The following is a 24428-nucleotide window of genomic DNA, read 5'->3' on the forward strand; positions in this document are numbered from 1 at the left end:
AAGCCTCCATCTACTGTAAGTGAATGGACTCTTACCCTACTGTGGTTCTTGGCTTCGGTGGATTTACATGCTTATCATTAAACACACATAAGGCTATTAATAGTCAAATTGAGTACTGCAATTTAACCACAGAGACAAAGGATATTTTATTGTCCAGCAGAAACTTGTAGTGCGTGAGTGTATGTGTGTTTGCATGTGTGGTGTAAGCTGATCACCTACCTGGTTCTCATCATATGTCTCCCCTTCTGCCTCCAGCATTCCCTCTCCCTGGCCCTCCATTGCCTCCTGCCCATACTCCTCAGGCTGCAGACACACAGAGACAGGGAGACAGAGATGAGGAAAGTTTTAACAGGCTAGTATTTTTCATAACAGATTAGTATTTTTCACAACTGTTATTGCTTTAAATTAAAAGATTCAGCTGGCAGAGCTCCATATTTACTCTACTATCAACCATACTCTTGAAAGCTTGAGTTTGAACCTCTAGTGCATAATGATTACATCAGTCATGGAGCTGAGGACCATCCAGTTTTTTCTAAAAACAAACAACCCTTATGGTTTAACTGACTCTAATTACTCTAATGTTTTTTCCAGAACCTCCAGAGACTGTCTGCAAAAAATCTCAGAAAATATTGATCAATCCATATAGCTGTAAATGTGGTATATCCTTACTATTTTCAAACAAATATGAATGCTTACTTTTCTTTCTGAAAACATACAATTATAGAAGAGTAACACTATTGTATACTCATAAGTGCTAGACAATTTTGAGGCTAAGGGACAACATCTGACATTTCTGGCTGTTATTATTTTTTTGGATTAAAACAAAAACTGTCCAAACAATGTTTTTTCTATTGTATGGGTGCTGAAAAGTGTTTCATCCAGATGGTTAGGGGAAGATTTTAACCATCTGCCTTCAGAACAGCAGGAAGTGTTTGGATGCAGTGTCAGTCTATCCATCTGTCAGTGTACCAGTTTGGTTCAGGCTTAAATATCCGAAGAGCCTCTGAATTGATTGTCTTTAGATTTTGTGCACATCTCCTCAGTATCAGTTGTCACAATCTGTAATATCCCCTGAAACCAACACTTTTGTTTGGGCTTTTATTGATAGGACAGAAATATGAAATATGGAGAAGAGAGAGTGGGGATAACATGAAGCAATGCGCCAAGCGTCATAGTTGACCTGAGGACTGTTGCATTGAGGACTGTAGCCTATGTGTGAAGGCGCACATTCTAACCACTGAGCTAAAGCAGCACTCTGTGACCAGTACTTTTGATAATGATCAAATACCCCAAACACTGATTAAAAACCCTTTGGCCTGAACTGTCCTTTTTTTGTTGCATGCAAATTATAACATGTTAGCTTGCTGAGATGTTAAACATAGACGGCAAATATAGTTAACATCAGCTTGCATTATCACAGTGGTTATGTTAGCATTGACATAGTGTTAAAAATCAATTGATACATGCAGCCGTTTTTCAGCAAAGCCTCACAGGAGCAGTAGGAAAATGGTAAACTGTCATACATACAGGGGTTTGTTGATTGAATAACTGGATGCTAGGCTCTGAACTATTCACTATTATTTAATTTAAGCATGTAATTGTAGTTCATGAGAGGCAAAAGCACATGAAAAATGTCTATAAAATCTACAGTTTTTAAGTACATATAATCATAATTTAAACAAATGCTGCCCTCTACTCCAGTGTGGTCTAAAACCTGACTTAGAGGTAGGAGACAGCTAAAGTGCTCCTCCTGTGAAATAAAGGGTTTAATCCTTTTTTTTAAGGTATAATACTGTAACACATTCAGAAATATGCAAAAGTGCATATACAAAATGGGCAGCACATTTAAATACACTGCATAACAACAGTTGAGACAGCTGAAGGGAGACAGGAAACGTGGGGAGCAGAGAGCAGGGGAAGACATGCAGCAGAGGGTCATGACCAGTGAACCAGCGACTGCTACACCGTGGACTACAGCCTCGGTTAATAGGGCATGCGCTTAAATCTCTATGCCAACAAGCGCCCCGAGAGCATGTTACTTTTGACTGAGAGTTTTTCCAAAATGAAATGTGCTGTTCAAAAGCGCAGTGGTGTTGTGATTTTATATCATAGTGGCAGCAGGAAGTAGGAAGACAATGCAGTTACGTTACTATGGCTTGCTGAAATGGACAAAATAGCACCTTACTGAAAAATAACAACAACCTGTTCATTTGGGATCTTAATCACATCCCAACTGATGCATGAAAGCTAACAGCCCAAGTTTTTACCAGATGTTGCTCATGCATGTGAAAATGTATTATTTGTTAGGAGCTATTTCTGGCTGCTGACTATGACACATTTATGGTATTAAATTGAGTATCTATTGCAGCAGTGGGTTTACATAAAAGAGACTACAATGGCCTTTTTTAATAGAACACAAAATGTAATCAGGGACATGTTTTTGGACAATAGTGAAGGCATTAAACAATCAGTGACAAAGGCTTTGGATTACAGACAATAGTAGCAAGCAGGATCAGTCTTTTATTTTCGGTCTTTGTTTGTACCACTGACAACAAGAAAGATTTAGAAAATCACCAGCCTTGTCTTTTTATACAGAAGGTCTAAAGTTAAAATCTAATGGCTTGTTATCTTGGCACTGTGAGCCTTGACCACGGTAGCTTTGAAAAAACTTTATCTTCTTCTGACAACACTCCATCCCTATACTGCACCTGCTCCACAGGCACTGAAAATTAAGCTAGTGGGTCAGCACACATTTATTTTTAAACCCAGCACTAATCAAGTCAATTAGGTCAGTGAAGTACAGACTATAATCCTATGTACTATTACAAGCTGTGGATATAGCTACGTATAAGCCTGGCAACATGATTAGCATGGCCTTAAATGCACCACAATGGAAAACCACCAGAGAGATGCACCTAATCAGATGGATCATCCCTGGAGAAAAATAGAGGGTTTATGTGATTAGAACTGAAAGAAAAAAAGAAAAGACATGTTTTTGTGCCTGATTTTTCACACTCTTGAATTCAGTCATGAGTCAAGCAGAACGGAGGCTACACATGGGTTCTTGAGTCACTCTGAGTACAATATCTGAAGCACTTGTGCATGCAATTTCAAAGAAAAATATACTGGCTAATTCTCTTTTCATCTAAAGTCAGCACCAGCTAGAACTCAACAAAAGGTGGAGCTGCAGATGATTACAAAGTGCCAGCAGTTGTCGAGGTGTTGAAATGAGCTGTTTTACCACTCAGACAGTGTCATAGAGAAGCCTATTAGTGCAGTCTGTCAGAGTTACAAGATTATCCAGGCAGTGGAGATGGACCAGCTCGGAGGGAGGAAGTCTAAGGACATGGCTCAAAGACCTCCCTGTTACGCTTAAAGTATGTAGAGTACTATAATGCCAGAGTTAAACATAAAGCTAGCCAGGAAATTATCACTAAAAATTCAAGCCTGCCTGGATGTAGATTTTTCTCATTCTATGTTTGTGAATAATGGAATATGGTCCACTTCTTTGCTTGTACTTTCAAGATCACAATGTGGATAAACAGATGGTCTTCAGTTATTCAGAGAAAAATAATGTAAAACTAATGTGAGCTGATAAAAGCTCCTGGAAATAAAAAAAAAAACAGGCTGTAAACTGAAGCTATATGATGGACTAAGACTCAGGAACCCCTAAACCCTCCTGTAATACTATATGGATAAGGAATAGAATAGCGTTTTTCCCTATTCAAATTCAATATTGTATTCAATCAAAACAAAAGTCAATCAGCGGTTTACCAATAACATCAAAGTGTAAATGTTAGGAATGGCTGAATCCTCTTTCTTTGCAACAAACAAATCCTGACCAAATGTCATTGACCACTTCTCAAGACAGACGACCAGCTGTGTTGAGCCTTGGCTCCTGAACTGAGGTAACTGTTTCTTTTTCATTGTACTCAGGCTCATGTACAAAACAGAAAGGGGCTTGATCATGAAAGGCAGTCAGATGGTGCACTTCACAGGGCTGTTCAGTGTTTAGACATGATTTTGGATTGACTTGTCACTCAGCCTGTAAGTTCTGTAAAACAATGATTTCTGTGGCAGCAGAAGGTTAGAGTGATACTAAGAAATGAAAGTTTGGTTGTACCAAGCGGCAACCTCTGGTCTCAACATATGAAGCCCATGCGGAAGTATTATAAACTGCAATAACACCGTAAACCATATACACATCCATTCAAAAAAGATGATCTTTGCTGCACAAATAAACATGTTTGCAGCCTGGTACAAAAAATGGCTTGGGTCTGAAGAGCTAATTTCTCTATCGGCGCACACTGTGGGGGGAGGGGGGGGGATTGTCTCTAACGTGATGGCTCAGGAGATATTAATGGAAACTACGTCCATTATTTATAGTCTATGGGTTGTACAGGCAGCTGCGTCTTAAAGTATAATAGTTTTCAGTAGTTTTTTGGTAAAGTTTGGGTTGGTTAGAGGCTCTGTAAAGAATCATTTTAAATCAATTTAAAAGGTGTCTTTGAACACATTTTGAATTGTTTGAGTCATTTTGGCTCTACCCAGTCTGTACACTGTATGAGGTAAGGGAAATGTGAATAATCTAATCTACCCTCTGAAAATATATATTACAAAACTAACACTACTTATTGCAAAGTTTATCGAGCTAAAATTTGAAAATTGGAAGTTCTGTCCAAGACATTTTTTTAACAACAAAACTGAAAGCATTTTCTGCTTCCATATTATCAAATGTAAAATTTGCAGCTCTTTTTCTTTGTTTAATGTTATAAGAAATGTAATTCAATATTTTCAGTTTACTAAAAGGTATAAGGATGGAACAAGCATCCAAAAATGTGATTTTGGGCTCTGGAAACTCAGAGTCACTTTTTTTTTAATAAACCGAACAACCCAAGTGAAATAATGAATTGATTCATTTGACATCAGGTGGGTGGATCCTTAGTTGTATACACTAAACAATCTCTCACATTATACATTTCACTATACCACGCCAATCATCTCTAATATGATCCACATAAGGTGGCAAAGGGATTCTCTGTAGGTACAAGTGAAAACGCTGAAATAATATTTCCAAAAATAAAGAAAAATAAGCAGCTTCGTCACATTTCTCTCTGTGTTAGAGCAGAAGTCTGATGATGTTTTTATGCTGTACGTACGTTCATGTCAGATGGGAACTCGTCCTTCTTCACCAGGCCAGTGGCGGCAGCAATATTTCCCATGGCTCCAGTGGTCTTCTCAGCCACTGTAGACACACACACAAATCAAGCAGACACACTTGTAACATGATCTCGATGAATCCAGCAGACAGATTAAAAGCATGCACATCATGTTAGCCCTCTTTGTCTCTCAATTGATTATCTTACATAATGAATGCTTTCACATAACCGCCTCTCTCATTTTATCATCTAAATGAATAAGACTTTTCCAGTCAGGTTTGTCATTCTGACAATGTTGGCTGCTCATGGCTTCAGATACAGTATAATGTTACAGTTTGACTGATGGAGACAAAACTCACCTGAACCCACGCTGTCTTTGGCCTTGCTACCTGTATTAAACAAAAAAAAGATTGTCATGAAATAAAATTATAAAATTGTACTTCCTTTGTGAATCACAGCCATACTTGGTAACATTTTGTACTTAGCGTGTTAAGATTAGTTAGTGTATGAAGATAAAGGAGCTCTAAACTAACCACTGAAGCACTATAACCATCCATTAAAAGGGGACTTGATTTGTTAAAGGCAACTTTTCTGCATGACACGATTTTTGACCCCCTTTTTAGGTCACATGACCTCCACCTGACTGCACAAGTCACAATACATTGATACTGAGTTCAATCCAAACATACAGCGCAAGAGCATCCTGTTTGTAACTGCCATGTTGATCACTACAGAAACTTTAATATTCAACTTTGAAATGTCAGACCAACAAGTTTTAAAAGTCTTAGTATTGCAATATCCTTTTTTAATTCTCACTTTGTCATTGTGGCTGCAGTTATCTCTACTTTTTTGGAAGGAGTTATCAAACTTTAAACCAGAACTTCAGCATTATTCAATTCCCTGACCTTTGACAGATCTCATCCATCTCCACTTTACTGCATCAAGCTATTTGGTGAATCTGCTGTGTGCCCACTGGACCTGATCACTCAGCCTTGTCACCCTCTCTACTGTGCAGCAGTTGTAAGCCTTATTGGTCCCTCAGGGCCTTTTAGAAGGAAACCGAGAGAAATGAGAAATGATGATAAAGTACAGAACCGTCAGTACAAAAGGCGAGCTTCAAAGCAAAACATACATCTAAGAGATGCATCCATTCAAGCTTCTGCTTTGTTGAAGTGAAACTACCCTGATATGTCTACAGTATAAAAATGGATCAGACTTGAGGGTAAGCTTTAGAAATATTAATAATGACAAGTAACTTGTGCTTGTGTAAAGCTTGTTGCTCTCCAGATCAAATAACAAACCATTAACTTAAAAAAAAAAAGTACAACAAATGGAGATTATTAGCAGTTTAGACAGTAATTATCGTTTGAAAAAAACTATATATATAGATTTTATGGAAAAAGCTATGCCAATGGTTGTCCAATACTTGTAAAAACAGAGAAATTCCACTATTAATTAGGGTCTAAATGACTTAAGGCGCCAGCTCACAAATCCAGTTAATTTTATATTTAAATTTTCTCTTAAATTTTGTACTTTTGGATAACATGTAACTAACTGCAAACGACGAGGTAGATGAGCAGTGTAACTTTGCCTCTTTATGTAGGACTGTATAAATATCCCTTTATGTCATAATAAAGAACAGGGATGCTCAACGACATGAGACTTGTTGTGACATAAAAAGGCATGTAGTGCAACGTGTTTTCTCATTTCTGCCTCCCTTCTTGCCTTTCTCAGGCTGACTGCTCAGCACAGCTGGGTGGGTGGTCTGCAGAAGCAGCAGCTGTCAAAAGGTGGGCCACAGACCTATCAGATCACTCTTACCCCTCCTCCATGGGGGGCCTTCAAGCAAATCATATGTAGCTTTCTAGGGCAACACCATGCTCAACAAGCAGCACACAGGAGCAGAGATGTCACTGTAATGCTACTTTCTGTGAACCACAGGCTGGAAAATAACGCTGAAAGAAAGCAAGCACGGAGAGGGCGTGAATGAGCTGCACTTGTTTTGACTGCAGCTTGACATGTTTGGGTCTGCTGATGAATGACAGGGACAGTGTGCTAGATATATAGGGAAATTGGATTCAGTCTAAATGTAGACACAAATGAAAACCTTTCCTGGAACACTCTATGTCTCTTCAGTGCACCAGAAACATCACATCACCGGGTCAGTGGTACAAACAGAGAGAACAGACCCACACAAGCAGAGGTGTCACTGTATATTTAGGCCCTCTGACAACACTTCAACCACTGACAGTTCAACTAATATCTGTAATTGCTGGTAGGTTTCAGAGCCTGTGTCCAGCTCCGAGTCCCCTGAGTCATCCAACCATCCCCCCACTCACCCTGATGGACTAACTGTGGGCTAACATCACTGACGAAAAAGAAATATGTAGTACAGATAACAGGGTGTCATCAGTATAGGTATACATTTGGTCACACTTTGAATAATGAAGCATTGAAACAATTTCATCTTTATAGGTATTTTACAAGAAGAAAAACAAGCATGTTAAATGAGCATTTTGAATTTATAATTTTTTTTTAGTTGTACCAACTAATGACTTGATTAATGAAGACAGCGATGCTGACTTCAATAGCTGATAGAAATAATAATTAGTCGCAGTCCTGGAGACATTACAACCAAAACTTTTAACTCAAAATAGATTCTCTTCATTCTGGAAAATTCCTATTTATTCAACTTTCCAGTTAATGATACATTATATCGATAAATAAAAGCCAAAATGCTTATCATTAGATGTTACAACATTCAAATTTAACTTCTTTCTAAGATTTTTACAGCACTGAAGAATAACCCTGCATTTTCTCTCAGCAAAACTGTTGATTAAAGTATTAATGTCAGCTTCTTAATTTATGCCATTCATACCTTGACTCGAAATCCTTGTATGTATACACATACTGGGCCAATAAAGGGCCAGGTATGTGTAATAATCTAAACACTTTCATGACGGTTACACTTTCAAAGCCTGACACAGACACTCTAATCTGTGTAGATATCTGTAGCGGTGTCCATTTCAAACTAAGCTGCTCTGTAAAGGACAGAACCCAAAGCCTTTAGCCTTTTTGTCTCCAGGAGATGACTGCGGGATGAGACTGTTTCACAATCTGCTGCCATCCAATGCACAGACATGCTGCTCCCACCATCCTGCTGCCCCACCCCCACCCTGCTCCATCTCCTGCCTGTAGCCCAGTCAAGTCAGGCGAGAGGGCAGAAGGACACACAGAGCCCTCTATAACATCACCTACATCAAAACAACTCCTTTTCCCTGAGGATTATTTTTAATGTGCTGTTATCGCGAGTATAGGAGACATTTCTGCACAGTTGTAAAACAAATGTGATTTTTAAATTTTTATTTAAATACTGCATTCGTCTGCTGCATAGATTGAAGATATTGATTGACTGTCAGCTGATCGATTCATTAAATAACTGCTGCTGTAATAAACAGCTTTAATATACCAAAAGACTTTTTTTTCAGTTTTAATGGTGATGTGAACAGTATAATATCAGTGATTTTAACTTAGACCACTTACTCAATTCACAGAGGGAACTATCAGGTGTATTACTGTAAGCTAACCGTATTATCCTTGTGAACAGAAGGTTGAAACCAATCAATACATGCAGCCTGCTGTTTTTTCTCTGCTTTAGTGGAACTAGGCTGAATGATAAATATCATTATAGGCTGACCAATAAATATTATCTCTGCTGATTTGCTGCTGCTCCTGCATACAGCAGGAGCATTAGCAGTCTCACTGGGCCTGAGTTTCACTTGCATGTTAAATAAACAGCCAACAGACATCCTTGATCATCTTACCTACAAACATGACTCCTTCTTTAGTCTTTTCAGCCGCGACTGCAACTCCCTCCTTGGTCTTCTCTGCAGCCACAGCCATCCCCTCTTTCGCTTTAGACAACCCCTTCATAAAGACATCCATCTTGGCTGAGCTACTGTGGAGAGAAATGGACCAAAGCTGTTGTCAGTTACATTGCTGCTGTCACTGTGTATATAGGAATGTATCATATTGATAAGCACAGAAAAATGATGTGTCAAGAATGTAATATGTCATTTTTTTATTAGCAGATGTATTCATAGAATTAACATGTACGTCTGCAAGCACCTATGAGCATCAATGTCTTACAGGACCATACGTTATGGTAAAGGAGGGTAGCAACGCCTCCTGTGGTAGATCCTGACAGCTGCAGGGAAGCCATCAGGCTGTAGTAAACCCCCCCTCTGTTCACTCATGCATTCAGCCACCCACCCCCCCTCTTTTTTTTCTTTTTCTTTTTTACATCTTCATCAAAGCATGAAATACTCAAAGGCGAAAATAATTCAATGAAATGGTTAATTGTGGAGGCGCTCATTAATTATTGCTCGCCTGTAATGCTACTCTCACTGGCAGCGAGATGGCAGAGCGGCGCATGGGGAAAAGCGCAGGCCCTTGTAATGGACTGTGCAGCATCTTACACTAGAAGGTGGCATGTATTGAAATAACCACATAACGGTGCTGGGGGAAGGGAAGCACGATCCACACTATCTTATCTGCACGTATCACGGGTTGGACGTAGAACTACGAGGATGTAGTCTGAGGCTGGCGGGGACACATTTTGATTAAACAGATTAGGTTGCAGGCTGCAGGGAGCTCAAATTTTATTCCCACATTAAAGGCACATTCACCACAGTGCCATCCTGGATGTTGCAGGTCAAGCCTAAAATTACTACATGTACCAATTTACGATGTCTATCATTTCTCACGTTTTCACCCGTGCCCTGAATTTATTTGCTATGGTATTATTTCCAAGAATCAAATCACAACTGGAATATTAATATAAACAAGAAAAATGATTAACATTTATGATGGTCACGGTGTAACCAGTGGCTTCCAATGACGACGCTTACGGTCCTATATTATGGTTGTGACCTTACAAAATGGCAATATGAAAAGCAAAAATCAAATGAATGAGTCCTTACCTATTTACAGATAGTCTTCAACCTGTCCCCGTATGATTCCGTCGTACAGTGGAGTCAAACTATCGTCTAAACAGGAGGTATATTTTCAAATGATCACTAGGTGGGCCTTCCTCGGGCTGATCTCCACCAACAGGGACGGCCCCCTTCACAGTGCGGCTGAGACTATCACGTCCCCCCTCCGCCTCCCTCCTCCCGCCCCCTCCCTTCCTCTCTCTCTCCACCATCACTGGCTGCCTCTACTATTGATCCGTCCAGATGCCAACTGGTACAGCAAAGAAAATGAGCCCATACAACCACAGCACAGTCATTGTCCCTTTTCTTATGCAGCAGTTACACCCAGTGTCCATGACTGATAATCATGTTGTGTGACTATATGTGAATGTAGGAACAATATACTGCATCAGCTAAACGTGACAACCACTAATGATATTGACACTTGACTTCTTGTGTTCTGTACTATATATTTTCAGTCACTCATAAAAAATAAATGGACTATTAATAGAACCAACTTTTTATTGTCTCTTTCTTACTTGACCTAGTTTACAGATGGGTTCTTGGGGGCTCCATTTTGATTTAACTTTGCCCCCACCAACCCTCATTGCACTGAAAATAGGTACCACTATTATTCGGTTTCATTAAGAAATGTCAACACTCTATTTTAGGGAAATGCCATATAGTTTAATTATAACTGACCCAATTAGCTCATTAACAGCAGTTTCATAGAGTCCACTCTTATTACGCGGAACATGTTAAAGCCATTTATCCCCTGCGTAGAGTGCCAGTACGGACATGCTTCGAGCGGCATTGACTAACAGGAGCTTGATGTGAGGGTGATACCATTTTGTGGCAGAGATAGGGGTGGGTTAATTCAGCATTGAGCATCAAGACTGTGCGGTGTACTGATTTCTGGACCAGCTAAATACGCTTACCGATGTCTCTTCAAAAAAACATGCATAAATTCAGTTTATATTACATTTTAATGAACTTGAATATTTCATCACTACCACACAGGTCAGTTTATTTCCCAAGCCAGATTATCACTATGTCACAGGGTGATTTCTGCTGTTGCATTTTTAATTGACATTCAACGCTTTGTGGTCAGGAGCTAGTAAATTTATCTAGTCTTGTTTTACGACTGCAGCGAACGTGCCTCAGCCAATCAGAGCAGAGGGTGACCTCGGATCGAATCACGATTTCTCACGAGCAGGGTATCGAATATTCCATCCAGCCATGATGCTCTCAGTAGAATCAAACCAGAGCCACTGACAGCGAATACACACCAAATTTACGGTAATATTACGCTCATTGGATACAGCACGTTTCCCTGAGCTGATAAACAACCACGGTGTAGGGTAAAGTCCCACCCACTGCTTCTTTTTTTACAACCCCACCCCCTTCCCCATCCCTTTCCTGTCTGACGTATACGAGTAGTGACGCCATACTCTATGTAGTGGGTGAATGATTACGAAATCCTCCTTCTTCTTCCAACTCCCCCTTCAGTTTGAGGAAATCCCTGATAGGTACCTCTTTTGAAATTGTCCCGTCAGTCTCATCTGGCTTGGCGAGCATGAGTAAGCAGACTGATGCTCTGGCCCAGAATGAATGAGGCCAGTACTTTATATGCCATGCCCTGCTCAGTGGTTCCTACGTAAAGTGTTACTACCATATTGTCCTTCAAAGAAAACAACGCAGCTTAACCAGTGCTCTGTGGCTCTGTGGGTTTGCACATCATGGTGCAACAAATCACCAATTATATAGCACACTCAAAGATATTGTGAATTCAAATAATTCCCGCTTTGAAATAAAAGGCTTCCCTTTCTATTGAGACCCACTCAAGCGCTGTCCAGGGTCCTGAGCTAAACTGTCTCTGTCCGAGGTGCTGATCCACTTTGAACAACTTCACTGTGATCTGTATGATCGGATTTAAGATCAAAAGGGTTACCCATTAACCATCATTTAAAAAAAAAAAAAAAAAGTAAATGCCAAAGAGTTACAAACCCCCCACATTTATCTATTCAAGTTGGTTTTATAAAGCTGCTCCCAGCCCATAAGCGTCTTCACCGAGTTCAGTGTGTCAGTTACCTTACTGACTTGTGTACTTGTAAACCTCGACCGCCCTCTTGTGGTCGTTTGTGGTAATGGTATGCCCAACTTTTTGCATTTACATCCTCCTTTGTTGAAACTGCATGGATTTTAAATGCAAGAGTGGTTGATGAGGCCACATTATGATCTTAAAAGAAACACTCCAATTGGCAAACATGCAGTACTGTTGTATATAATACACAAAATGGAAAACAAGTGTCTGTGTTTTTTTTAAATGCATTTTAAGGTTAGCACATTTAATTTTAATAACTGTCAAAATCAAGAAAACCAAAACTACTTCTTTCGGATAAAGATATAGCCTCATTTCATCACACCACTAAGGTTTATCTCCTCAGCCCCATGTATTCTCCTATAAACACTTCAAAAAATAAAATGTACTTACATAATGTAAAACAGTATATCATAGTATATTATCATTAGGGATGTCAATTTCAAGTATTTTCCGTCACCGATCTTTGGAAATGTTAACGATCAATTATCGATTAATCAAATAAAAAAACTTAAACGTCTTCCATGTAAAAAACAAAGCCAAATTCGTTTTTTCCCCTGAATCAAATTTTCCTTCACGACACAATGTTTATAACTGACAGTATTGAGTAGCTACAGATCATATTGAGGTGTTCAAAATGTTACACACGCTGAATATCAACATGTGGAGCAGGCTCATAATCTCCGTGGACATACAATCATAAAAGTGAAGGCTCAGACTTCAACAAGGGAACTGAACAGAAACATATCTTAGATTCAGTGTCCAGTTTTCTGTCTACTCGTTCTTATTGAGAAAAATAAGCATATGTATGCGGTCAGGTGTCAGCCTAAAACAGTAAATCATGGTATTATACTATTCACAGCAACAGATTACTGACGTAATTTAGACTATATACTTGGATATAATGTCTCAAACATTGCATGCTTAGAATACGAATTTTGGTAACACCTCCAACCCGTGCTGCAGGGGTTTTGGCCTTGTATAGGACCATGCTCAGATCCTCTGGGACTGTCCAAAATTATTGGAGCACTGGCAAAATATAAAACCTATTAAAAAAGGGTTGAACCTATAATTCCCTTCATGACCATTTTACTTTTTTAGGGGAAATTTACCAGAAAGTATACAAGTTAAAAGTAAGCATACAAGTTAAAAGTAAGCATATTAACAAGAGACAATCTTCAAATTGCTAAAAAGATAACCACGGGCTCTTGGAAAAAGCTGCAGCCCCCTGCAGTAACACAACGGAGGCAAAGACTAAAGGATGGCTACAATAAAGAAAGAATAACTTAATAGAAAAAAAGCCAATATTTTTGTGCCAGGTGGCCCGAGTACTGTTATACTTTTTCAGCCGATGTGATCGAAGACACCGAAACTGTGATTATTATTATTTTTTACATCTATACAGTACATGTGTGTTATTACTTTTATCTTTTTTTCTTCTACATGTTAATTTATTTACTTTTCATCCTTATCTTGTTTTTTCTATATTATTAGCAACAATCCATTTAATGTCTGAGCTATTATCATTTCAGATAATATATATTTATTTGTCTTTTTTGTGTTTGTGTTCAAATAACACTATTCATTCGTCGTCATGAGAACTACCAAAGGTCATTGTAAGGATGGATGTCAAACTGACAGACTGGCCAAAAAGACATGTCCCTGTTTGTAAAGTTTGTTAAACTCAAACAAAAGGAGTTACAATAAAACTTACATACAATGTCACTCACTGAATTATAACACTTCAAATAATATGCTGATGTAAAACTTCCATTAAATTGACAAATGTGATTGTGGGTTTGTTGTGTGTTGGTTCAGAACGTATCCAAAAGAGACAATAAAAACCGAATATCTTCTTGTTTTGCTAAAAAATAAAACTAGGCTTTGCTCCTCAAACCACAGCAAGCAGGGGGTTAGCAGATTCAATGAGCAGAGGGCGACTCTTCTCCGAGGAACATACTAACCACATGGCCAAAAAGCTGATAGATTTGTCAGCAGGTTTTGTTTCTGTCCCCAAAATAGCTTGAATAACTGCCATAGCTAATGACATGGTTAAAAAAACCCAAGGGAGGGTTTTAATTCAGCCCCCTTGTTTGTGCATGATTAACAGTCTTGGTAAGCTAGTCTGTTAGATAAACATGGTCTGTCCTTGATTAAAAAAATTACTCACTAAGTAAATCAACAGTTTCAATACGCTTAATAAGTATTAGCTTCAGCCAGCACCTGTTGTCATGGTGATTTTATTGATTTCTGTCCTAAATAATTGTCTGAAGAATTTTCAGGTCCATCATTTCAAACACAAACTAAGTTGTGTTGTTGCTGTGAAATAAACAATGACATTTAGATCAGCATCTGAAACATTAAATTAAATCAGCAGTTCAGGTGACTTATGTTTGTGGGGATGAAACTGTTGAAAATAGTAAAATGTTAATGATTTTTATTACATTTCCAATCTTAAACTCATCCATAAATGTTTAAATCATCAGAATCTCCGGGCCCTCAGTGACCTTGTAGTTCCACTTTGATTATCAGGCTTCATGCATCTGATGGAAATTGTCAGGCGTTTTCTGTTCCGAGAATCAAACATGATCCTGACTGGGATCATTTTAAACTCATACTGACACCGCTTTTAAAAAAAACACTCATGTCATATGTTATCGTTTATTGATGTGTGCTTTCTATTGTGTGTTTGCAGTTTTATGTGTTTTAGAAAAAAATAAATCATAGGACAGCCAATACAGTTCAGCTCATGCTGTACATGCTGTAGTGTTAGGCATCAGTTTACTTGCCTCATACTAATCCTAATACATTAAACATTAGATAAATAAATACAAATATACAACCTGATGAATGACTCAGATAAGTAGACTCAAGTAGTGACACTGAGGTGACCATCATGAAACTGCAACTGTAATTACCAAATTACATTACATGCTGAAAATGTTAGAATAGTGAAACAAAAGAGTTTAATGTCATGTAAAGCTAGATAATAAGATCAATAATTCAAATATTATGATGAGCTATTCTTGATGTAATAAATAATGAAAGGTCTCAATGATGAACAGCCACACAGGATTTAACAGATCAAATGTTTCTTCCTCTCTTTGACTACTGCTAAGATTGTCCATCACAAACCATCCCTGATTTTCTTTTTTTTTTAAAGTTTTTTTTTTTTTGGCATTTTTGCCTTTATTTTATAGGACAGCTGAAGAGAGACAGGGAATGTGGGGAGTAGAGAGTGGGTGAAGACATGCAGGAAATGGTCGACCGGCCGGGAATCGAACCGGCTACCCCTGCGACAAGGACTGTAGCCTCTGTAATTGGGGCGCTTAGACCGCTAGGCCACCAGCGCCCCCATCCCTGATTTTCTGTTATACATCATGTGTTATGGGTTTTTATGTAATTTAACCTTAATTTTGCCAGCTTAGTCCCGCTGAAATCAGCATGGCAGCAACACGAAGTCTTAACTGACATTTAAAAAATGATCAGATATAAACAGTAGACATAAAACATTAAAATAATCAGCTAAAAAAAATGTGTACAGAGAGGCTTAATTCAAGAGAATTAATTGATGTTTTAAAAACATTCAGGCCAACTATGTTTTGGTATTTAAACTCAGCGTGAAGATGGTTCCATGCAGGGTGCTGAAAAGTTTAACTCTGTCTTCCCCAACTCAGCTTGAATATTAAGGATCCTTTATTTGCATGCATAATATTTGCATCCTTTATGATTAAAAGTGAAGGAAAGTAGTCCTGGCCATTTCACAGAATGGCATTATAAATGAAGATACACCAATGCCAGAGCCATAGTGTACTCAAAGCAGTCCAATTGACTTCAGATTACAAAGTATTTTTAAAAATGTAAAAAAAAACACAGTTTGTTATAAGTCTTGATGGACCACAACACACATGGTGCAGCATAAGAAGACTGTGAGCAGAGGCCTTCATGTATAGCACATTACTATAATCAAGGACAGGTAAAAAATGACTCCACTAGTTTCCTTTTTACATACAAGTAGATGTAGGACTTGCTAATATAACAATACCCCAATAAAACTCAGTTGTCATCAATTAAAAAAACTAAAAATGTAAAAGTAGTTACTAGTTCAAATTCATGATTGTCTTTTGTAACAATCCTTTAAGATATTCTGTTGTCTATTCTTGAAGATGAGAATAACATACATCTAGTTATATCTCTATTTAAAATAACTTAGAGTCGACAAAGTTGATCTTGTACTGACTACAATTCAAAGTGAAGATCTGAAAAAGCTTCAGCAGGTGCAAGTGCAAAGCTGTGAATGACAGTATCATCAGCATAGAAATGAAAAGCAGCAATTAAGACATTCTTTCCGAGATGATTTATGTGAAGAAGAATAAATAATAGTGGGCCCAAAACAGAATCTTGCGGTATGCCCTTGTTGATTTGTAGTACCCCTGAGGCAACACCTTCATTAACAGCCTGCAAGTAAGATAGTTAGCACGCCACCCAACAGTAAGGTGTGAAAAGAGTGTGATGTTTAATCAAAATTAACAGCAGAAATAAAGGCCTTGGGGAGGTCTCAAAAGAACACAGACAAAATCACTATTTATCGAAGGCTTCAATAATATTTCCAACTTTCATGGCAGCTGTTGACGTACTTTGGTTTAAAAATGACTTAAGAGTTAGGTTTGAAGACATTCGAGCCACCTCTCTTGAATAGGGAAACTACAATGTTCCAGTACTTTGGGATATCATTTTGCACATAAGGTAATATTAAAATGTGACACAGTGACTCATCTGAAAAGTGAGACGTAAGTTTTAAAAATAAAGGCTTTAATTTGTCTGGACCAGCTGGTTTTTAAAATCTGCAAAGTCTGAATCCTTGTACCCGCAGCTATCTGTAAGTGCATTTTAACAATCATGTTTAATGATAACTCATTAGTCTTACGATAATAATGAAAACACATTTTACTTTTAATGGATACGTTTCTGCAGCTTTAAAATGTTGAAGTTATTGGACTAACTCAAGTAAACACATCAGTCAGACTTTGTACTCCCTGGCTCCTCTAAAGTCCTTCCCAACAGCATTTAATGGCCTGCGCGTTTTAGAGCCTCCTCTCAGCAGGTTTACTTTATTTGAATTGGAGGACCTTGCTGTTTGTTTAAAGGGTTCGCTCTTTAGCCTTTGAGGACTTTATTTTCCAATCCATTTAACAAATACCCCTTTTCTACACTCAATGAACTTACACAACCATCTCAGGGAAAACACTTGTCATGAGCCAAATCCAAAATCAGAATCCTGAAAATTAAATATTATCTGCTTCTTTAACTCCACTTTTAACAGTAAAATGCTCAGTGATCCGCAGCAGAAATTGTGGTTTCACAGTTTGGTACCGAGTTGTTAAAGTGCAACCAAGTAGCAGGTTATTTCTGAAGTACACTGTTAAGGCTCTAGAGACCCAGCAGGCCAAAAATAAAGGTGATTCACCACGTGTTATATTCCTGGAAATAAATTGTAAAATAAAATGTTCCCTGTGTGCAGTTCCAACATTGCAAGCACAGTGAGATTTCTCAGCCCGAGTGTGCAGTGGTGCTTTCAGCCCTCAGTGAACTCGCCTTTATCTATCATAGCTTCTTTACGAGCTCCTGCACCATGCTTTTCCTTTTACAGATCCATTGAGTGGACTCAGTCAGTCATGGCAAGCATTATGTAATTCCAATCAATCTGAGTTATAAAATCTTGACATAGGCCGAAGCTGGGCTACAGGCTACTGCTGAAATTTACAGCTGTTTAGATTGCAAGTCACTTCCCTGTGGCCTGTGCATACACACTCTGCATCTGCCTTCTTGAGCTGAGGGGAAATAAAACTCTGCCCTTGAGAGACTTCAAATCCAAGTTTTATACCCTCTCTCCAAAGCAATCATGAAGGATTGGGTGCATTTACAGCATCAGAGTGCTTTAATTTTCTTGAGTCTATTGTAACTGCAAGAAATAAGAAGAGGGAGAGAGCTCAGTGCTGGTCTTTGAGAGGAAAACATTTCTGACATTTTTAAAAAAGATGAATAAACTGGCCAAGTGAAGATAGCCTCAGAACCTCTAGGTGGCAGCAGAGACTGTTTATCTTCTAAAGGAGAGTGATTACTATTCACAGCACTAACCAGGGTACATATCAGACCAACACATACATAAATCGATTCAGTTTAATGTAAACCTACGGTTGCATGGAATGAATTATTTACTTGTGTGTGACACTCCTCTGCCGACTGAGTGTGGCTGTTATTGGACGTGGCTGGATGCTGCTGTCATCACCTTGAACTGCGTTATCTCTCTGTGTTTTTCATGCCACCAGCAAGTTTAGCATACACATCTAATATGGCTAAAGATGGATTCATGACTCATATCCAAGATGCTGAGAAGCATAATTAGTGTTTGTTTTCATCACATATACTGTAGTGTCATCTCACTATAGAAGACAAAATGTGTCCTGTTTACATCTGCAGAGGATGCTTGCTCCATTTATGCTTTGTTTATTACACTTGATTTGTCAAAAGATTATCGCTCTGACCTCTTAATATCTCTTAAGAATACACCCACACTTTTCTTAATGTGTGTTAATTTACTTAACGTTTGTTGTTAACATATTTGTTCAAGTGATTCTCTATCCACTGTATACATAATACACACACTGGGGGCTTGTCTCTAGTCTGCTGATGGAACTATCCTTTGGGTATCATAACGGATGTGCTTGAATTAAAGACATTATGCTAATTGTACATACAGAGTGCTCAGAGCGATTCTCCATCTTCTTTATGCATGCAGACTTAATTCAATGAATCTGTGGGAGAGCACTTTCACCAATGGGTGAACTCGATATACAGCACCTGAACGTAAGCCAAGCTATACAGATTAACAACGTGACATACTGGAAGCAATATTACAATTATGTCATAGCAATTTGTTAAACTGTCTCAAGGCTCACTGCATGAGCGGAAGGATAACTTATAGGTTTCGTCTAGCTGCATGTGTGTGTGTGTGTGTGTGTGTGTGTGTGTGTGTGTGTGTTTGTGTGTGTTTGTGTGTGTGTGTGAGAGAGAGAGAGAGAGAGAGAGAGAGAGAGAGAGAGAGAGAGAGAGAGAGAGAGAGAGAGAGAGAGAGAGAGAGAGAGAGAGAGAGAGAGATGTTGCCCCTTACAGGAAAAGGTTTGCTGTATTTCTTTTATTTGTCAATTTTTGGCAGTTATAAAAACACATCCCAGCTGGCAGCCTGCCTGCACAATTGCCTGCTATTAATGTTAATTCATAATTGCATTACATAATGTGTTGTGCTGTCTTTTAGAGGAGTCAAACAGCTGTGGCTGTTGGCTGTCCATGCTGAACCGAGTCAGGCACTCACCTCTCCTTCACTGCCAGACACCAGCCTAATCAGAAACTGGAGCTGTCACAGGTCGCTGTCAATTTAAAGCTATATCAGCGCAGCTTTTGAAACCGCTACAGAGCCCCAATTTATTTTGTCAATGAATTGCAAGATTTTAAGTGCAGAGAGATTTGATTCATTTGTATTCTTTTATCAGAAGGCTGCTAATTCAAACACAGCAGTCGTACAATGTCATCAGTGACAGGCAGAGAAATCAATCTCTGCTATAGAGAGAGAGGACGGAGGAGAGTCGAGCATTTGCTGCGACGAGCTCTGCCTGTCAGCTCCCCAGCAGATGGTGGTGCAGCATCGCAGAGGAGCTTCTCTCAGAACAGGATGAAAATGGTGCAGGAGACGAGCTGTCTGAAAATGAACGCTGCAGAATCTGAGGTACGAAGCTTAATGGCATAATAGGGTCATATCTTAGCTACACCATCATTGTGCAAGGCAGCACATTTTCTTAAAAATGTCAGAATCATGAATGACAGCAGTATATCTTTCAAAATCTCCCATATGGTGTACCCAGGGGGACGATTAAAAGTGGAGCACATTGATAGCCTGGGTGCAGAGGACGTATGTGCGTGCGGCTGCAGTTTTGAATCCAGTCACTTACGTAAATGAATCCAGGATTGAGTGCAATCATAATATTCAAACTGCAGATTAAATACTTGATATGGCAGGAGCCAAGACATGCAGTCGGGTTGACAGAGAGCAAATAAGGAGCAGAGCAAAATATCAAACGTGCTTACATGTGATAAGTCAAACGTGTTTACAGCAGCTTCATTTGCATCACAAAGAGCATATTTGACTGTGGGATTTGTGATTTTTGTGTCATCAGACATTGCTTTGTTGTGGAGCACTGGCAGGTGATATCACAAGTATTGTTGTGTCGAATATAAAGCTCTCTCTACCTGTTACAAGGCTGAAACACGTTGCAATTTCCGACTTAGGCTTTTCATATTTTCCAGGCAGTAAGTGTATTTTGAAACAAGATCAAACTAGGTGATTTATCTGAGTTTCAAATTGTCTGTGCCCCTAAACAAAAAGTCTAGTGTTGTTTCTGTGCCATATTGGATGCCATTTGGGAAATATCTGGGCTGTCTTTTAGCTCTATATTGGATGGGCACAGATAGATTCACACTCTGAAAAGTGGTTGAAGAAAGTGTGGCGAAGGAAGTTTGTCACACTCTCGCAAAAGCACAAAATATGAAAAAAATCTGAACAGCAAGTAGCCATCTCTTACAATGCAGGATTTACTGTGCTCGAAGAATGGAAGATGGCGGGCTGTCATGCTCTGCTGATGGAGGTCATGGGCCAAATTCAATAAAAAGGAAAAAGGAGGTTTTAAGGTGAAACATATCTCGCCATGCATGTTCGGACATAAAATATCAGTGCTGGAGACGTCAGACACAAGTTCTGAGGCTGAGCGCATCCTTTGAAGTCGGGCAAAATGGCTCTCATCAGATGAGAGCTGTGCAGACTGAGACATCCAGTGTATAAAAAATGCTGTGATTGGAAACCTGGTAAGCTAATGAGTTTGCACTTCTATCTTCTCAATTTGTACAGGCTTTTGTGCCAAGGCCTTTGAGGCTTTTCTGTGCCAAGTCTTGTAATAGTGTTCTCATTGTTCGCCTGAGAATCTGACACTTTTTTTCATGAAACTTAGGGGGAATCCATCTCAAAACTTTTTCACATGGGAAAGACAAGAAGGCCCAAGAAAATTGCTGTGAATTATGGATATTGCTGCAGTGAAATTAAGATGACAAAGAAGAAGTGGAAAAGAGAATCCTGTCTTAAAAGGCTCCAAAGGGTGGATATTTCACAACTGCATCTGAGCTGCAATGCGGCATAACAAGTCGTAAGTAGTCCTGGTTAAAGAATTCTGAAATCACATTGCTCTTTTTCACTTTTAATGTGTCTGCTTGAGAGACTGAAATCCTGCATTTTTATGGGCAACAACCATCTTTAAGTATGAGCTTCTGAAATTATGTGTTTTAGACTCTTGTTTTCCTGTCAGAGTTGGTGCTGTAAAAGTAAAATTATTTAACTCCAGTTGCTTAGCACTCATCTCTCTCTCTCTCTCTCTCTCTCTCTCTCTCTCTCTCTCTCTCTCTCTCTCTCTCTCTCTCTCTCTCTCTCTCTCTCTCTCCCTCTCTGCATGCTCCTGACTCTCTGCTTTGGTTTGCCTCTGCCTTGGCAAACCGCATAACTATCAGATAAATGAGCTACAAATGAGAAAGGGGTTGCTTCACTTGGGAGTTGTTCAAATTATTGGGAGGCCAGTGACCACAGTGCTTATTTGAGCTTAAGATGCAGGCTGTTGAGATTTGCTGGGAGCAAATCTAGAGGCTGGTTAAGTCTTCAGGCATGTCCAATCCGATCCATTCAACCATTAATGCCTGAGAGCAGACCAGAGGAAACATTACAGCCCTCAGATCAACTCGGAGCACTGTGACCAGGGTCCCTTTTCCTCACTAAACTCCCTGCTCTCTCCTCTTCTCAGCCTTGGTTGAAATTTAGTAATTCTTACACATGACAAAACAGAACAGAACATTCTTCATTCCCTCCTCCTCCTCCTCACTCTTTTTTTCTTGCTAGTGCACACTCAGCAGTTTTGTTTTTTTAATTATAGTTAGCCTTGTTGTAATAACCAGCTGTCCAGAGAGTTTGGAATAATCGCACAGCATTGAACAAACAGAGCACAGTGCTACATTATGCACTTTATTATGTATGGGAATATCTTTTTCTCACTCACAGATGAACTATGGGTCAAACAACTGAAGAGAAACACTTTGAAAACTATCTAATGAGTACTGCAGAGTCAAATCAAAACAGATGTGTCTGTATCTTCGCAGAATTTGTCCATACAATTATAGGAGTACAGTACAAACACACCACACATCTGTCTCTCTGTAACTCTCAGACATGCACGCACATAAATGCACACAGTAATTCTATGAGGCTCAAGGTTGTCGTGCTTATTGAATATATCAACTTAACCACTTATGTCATTGATCAAAAAGCCAATTCCAGTTCTATTATTGTGTTAGAGGGTAAAACAATTGCCAAATGACTTTGTGAGGTGCACTCACTTGGTAAACAGATCTGAGATCCATTAAAGCCTTGGAGATTATCAAGCCTCAGTCCAACAATTTGTGGAGATTGCTCTGAACACCTTGCTGTTGACCTTCCTCATCCATTTGAAAGTCAATGGGAAACGTGGCAAGGAGCCCGCCAGCGCCACGAGTAGCCCCTGCACTTTAATTACACTGCACCTCAATGGCTGGAGGTCCCCCACCCCCCCACCCCCCCAGCTTCCTTCTTCTTGTGTCTCAACCATGTGTCACTATCGATACCTCAGAGCCATCTATACAGTCCAGATGTGCCACAGCCTTAATGTCCCCATGACACCACTGGACACACTCAGTCACAGTATCTTCGCTCCATGATAGATATGGCAAAGCATGAACTCTCATTTCATCAATATTAATCACTGGACTTGACTCCACGCTGTGCTCTGTGGTTTACTGTAGCTGCCTCCCTCTGACCTCTGAGAGAGGAACGGGGATGTTTTCCCTCTGCTTAATCATAATGCACAGTGCCTCCTGCATTGATAGGTTAATGTACCCGAGAGGATCAATGCAGTCTTGAGGACGTCTAGTACAACAGACGTTTAAAGGTTCGCGGAAAGGCTTTAACAATGAGTGCAGTCTGTCTATGTTAGGATGTCTGTGCAGCTTAATTAAATGGAGTTGTGTAAGGTCTGGAGACTGGTGTGATGACTTACAGTAGGTAATTGGCCAAACCAACTGTTCTAAAGCATGCAAATGCAACCAAATGCTCATTAAAAGCACATGAACAATAATTTATACACAGATTTGTGAAAACGCACTCCTAAAGATCAGCTTCAGTTCAGAAAAACAGGCGCAATAATGAGTGTTTGGAACCTAAAGGTGCTAAAGCAGATTAAACTCAAAGCTGTCTTGATGTGGTTACATAATGTCCTATTGATATTCAGGATATTTGAAGATATCTGAGCCAGATCCCTGAATAACTCTGACTGGCATAGGATCAACAGTCAGAGCATTTTTGTACTGGTAATCTCCATAAAACTTTATGCAAATCTGTGTGGAAAAAAACGGGAACAGTTTTTTGCCTCACTCAGAAAAACTCAGCAGTAATTGAAAAACAAGTCACAAACTATTTTTATCCCTCTGTGGCAAGATAATGTTTTCCCTATGGTTTTTGGGGGTGTATAGTGTGCAGGCATGAAAAGGTTGAGCTCTTTTTTTTATTTTTCAAAGCACCTGGGTTACTGTATCTTTGTCTTCTGAAGGGGAAAAGCCTCCGCATGGATATACAGAGAAAAATATTTGCTACCAATGAATAAATAATGAAAGGAAACGAGGTGCTTGCACTAATTTGCAAAGCATAAAATGCAGAAAATTTCAGAGAGTTTTAAGCCAATTTTTTGGGGTATCATTTACCTCACGGCGGGGTGCTACAATGTGCAACCAAATATAGAAACACTTTGGGGAGGAAACTTAAAAAATGTACTTGACGGTAAATTAAATGGAAAATATTGTAAAATCTTTTATTTCTAAAGGGCTGGTTCTGAATTTTAATGTGAATTCAAAAGAGCGTGTTTTAAAAGGAAAGATACAGAATCTATAGTGTCATATGTTAAAGTGAAATATGTGCTTCTTGTCTTTAGTCTGTTTAGTTTGCTTACCATTATCTGTTTAGATTAGATATACATTTCCAACCGTAAAACATCAGGCTTTTATATGCTAGCTTTGCTT

The 24428-nt window shown here is 39.1% G+C and overlaps 1 protein-coding gene across 4 annotated transcripts in view; it reads right to left on the reverse strand.

Moving 5' to 3' along the window:
- sncb (synuclein, beta) overlaps positions 1-24428 on the reverse strand; it is a 39232-nt gene that overhangs the window by 2165 nt on the left and 12639 nt on the right. The window contains exons 1-5 of one of the 4 annotated variants that reach the window (XM_034689279.1): positions 10835-11459; positions 8984-9117; positions 5519-5548; positions 5160-5245; positions 220-303 (exon numbers count right to left, since the gene is read on the reverse strand). In XM_034689279.1, coding sequence (XP_034545170.1) covers positions 220-303; positions 5160-5245; positions 5519-5548; positions 8984-9104 — 321 coding nt within the window. In that variant the 5' untranslated portion in view covers positions 9105-9117; positions 10835-11459. Of the gene's footprint in view, positions 1-219; positions 304-5159; positions 5246-5518; positions 5549-8983; positions 9118-9287; positions 9365-10141; positions 10304-10834; positions 11460-24428 lie in introns of those variants that run through there. The other 3 variants (XM_034689278.1, XM_034689281.1, XM_034689277.1) reach the window with 3 other exon arrangements.

This window comes from Notolabrus celidotus, chromosome 8 (genome assembly GCF_009762535.1).
Source record: "Notolabrus celidotus isolate fNotCel1 chromosome 8, fNotCel1.pri, whole genome shotgun sequence".
NCBI classification, from domain to species: domain Eukaryota; kingdom Metazoa; phylum Chordata; class Actinopteri; order Labriformes; family Labridae; genus Notolabrus; species Notolabrus celidotus.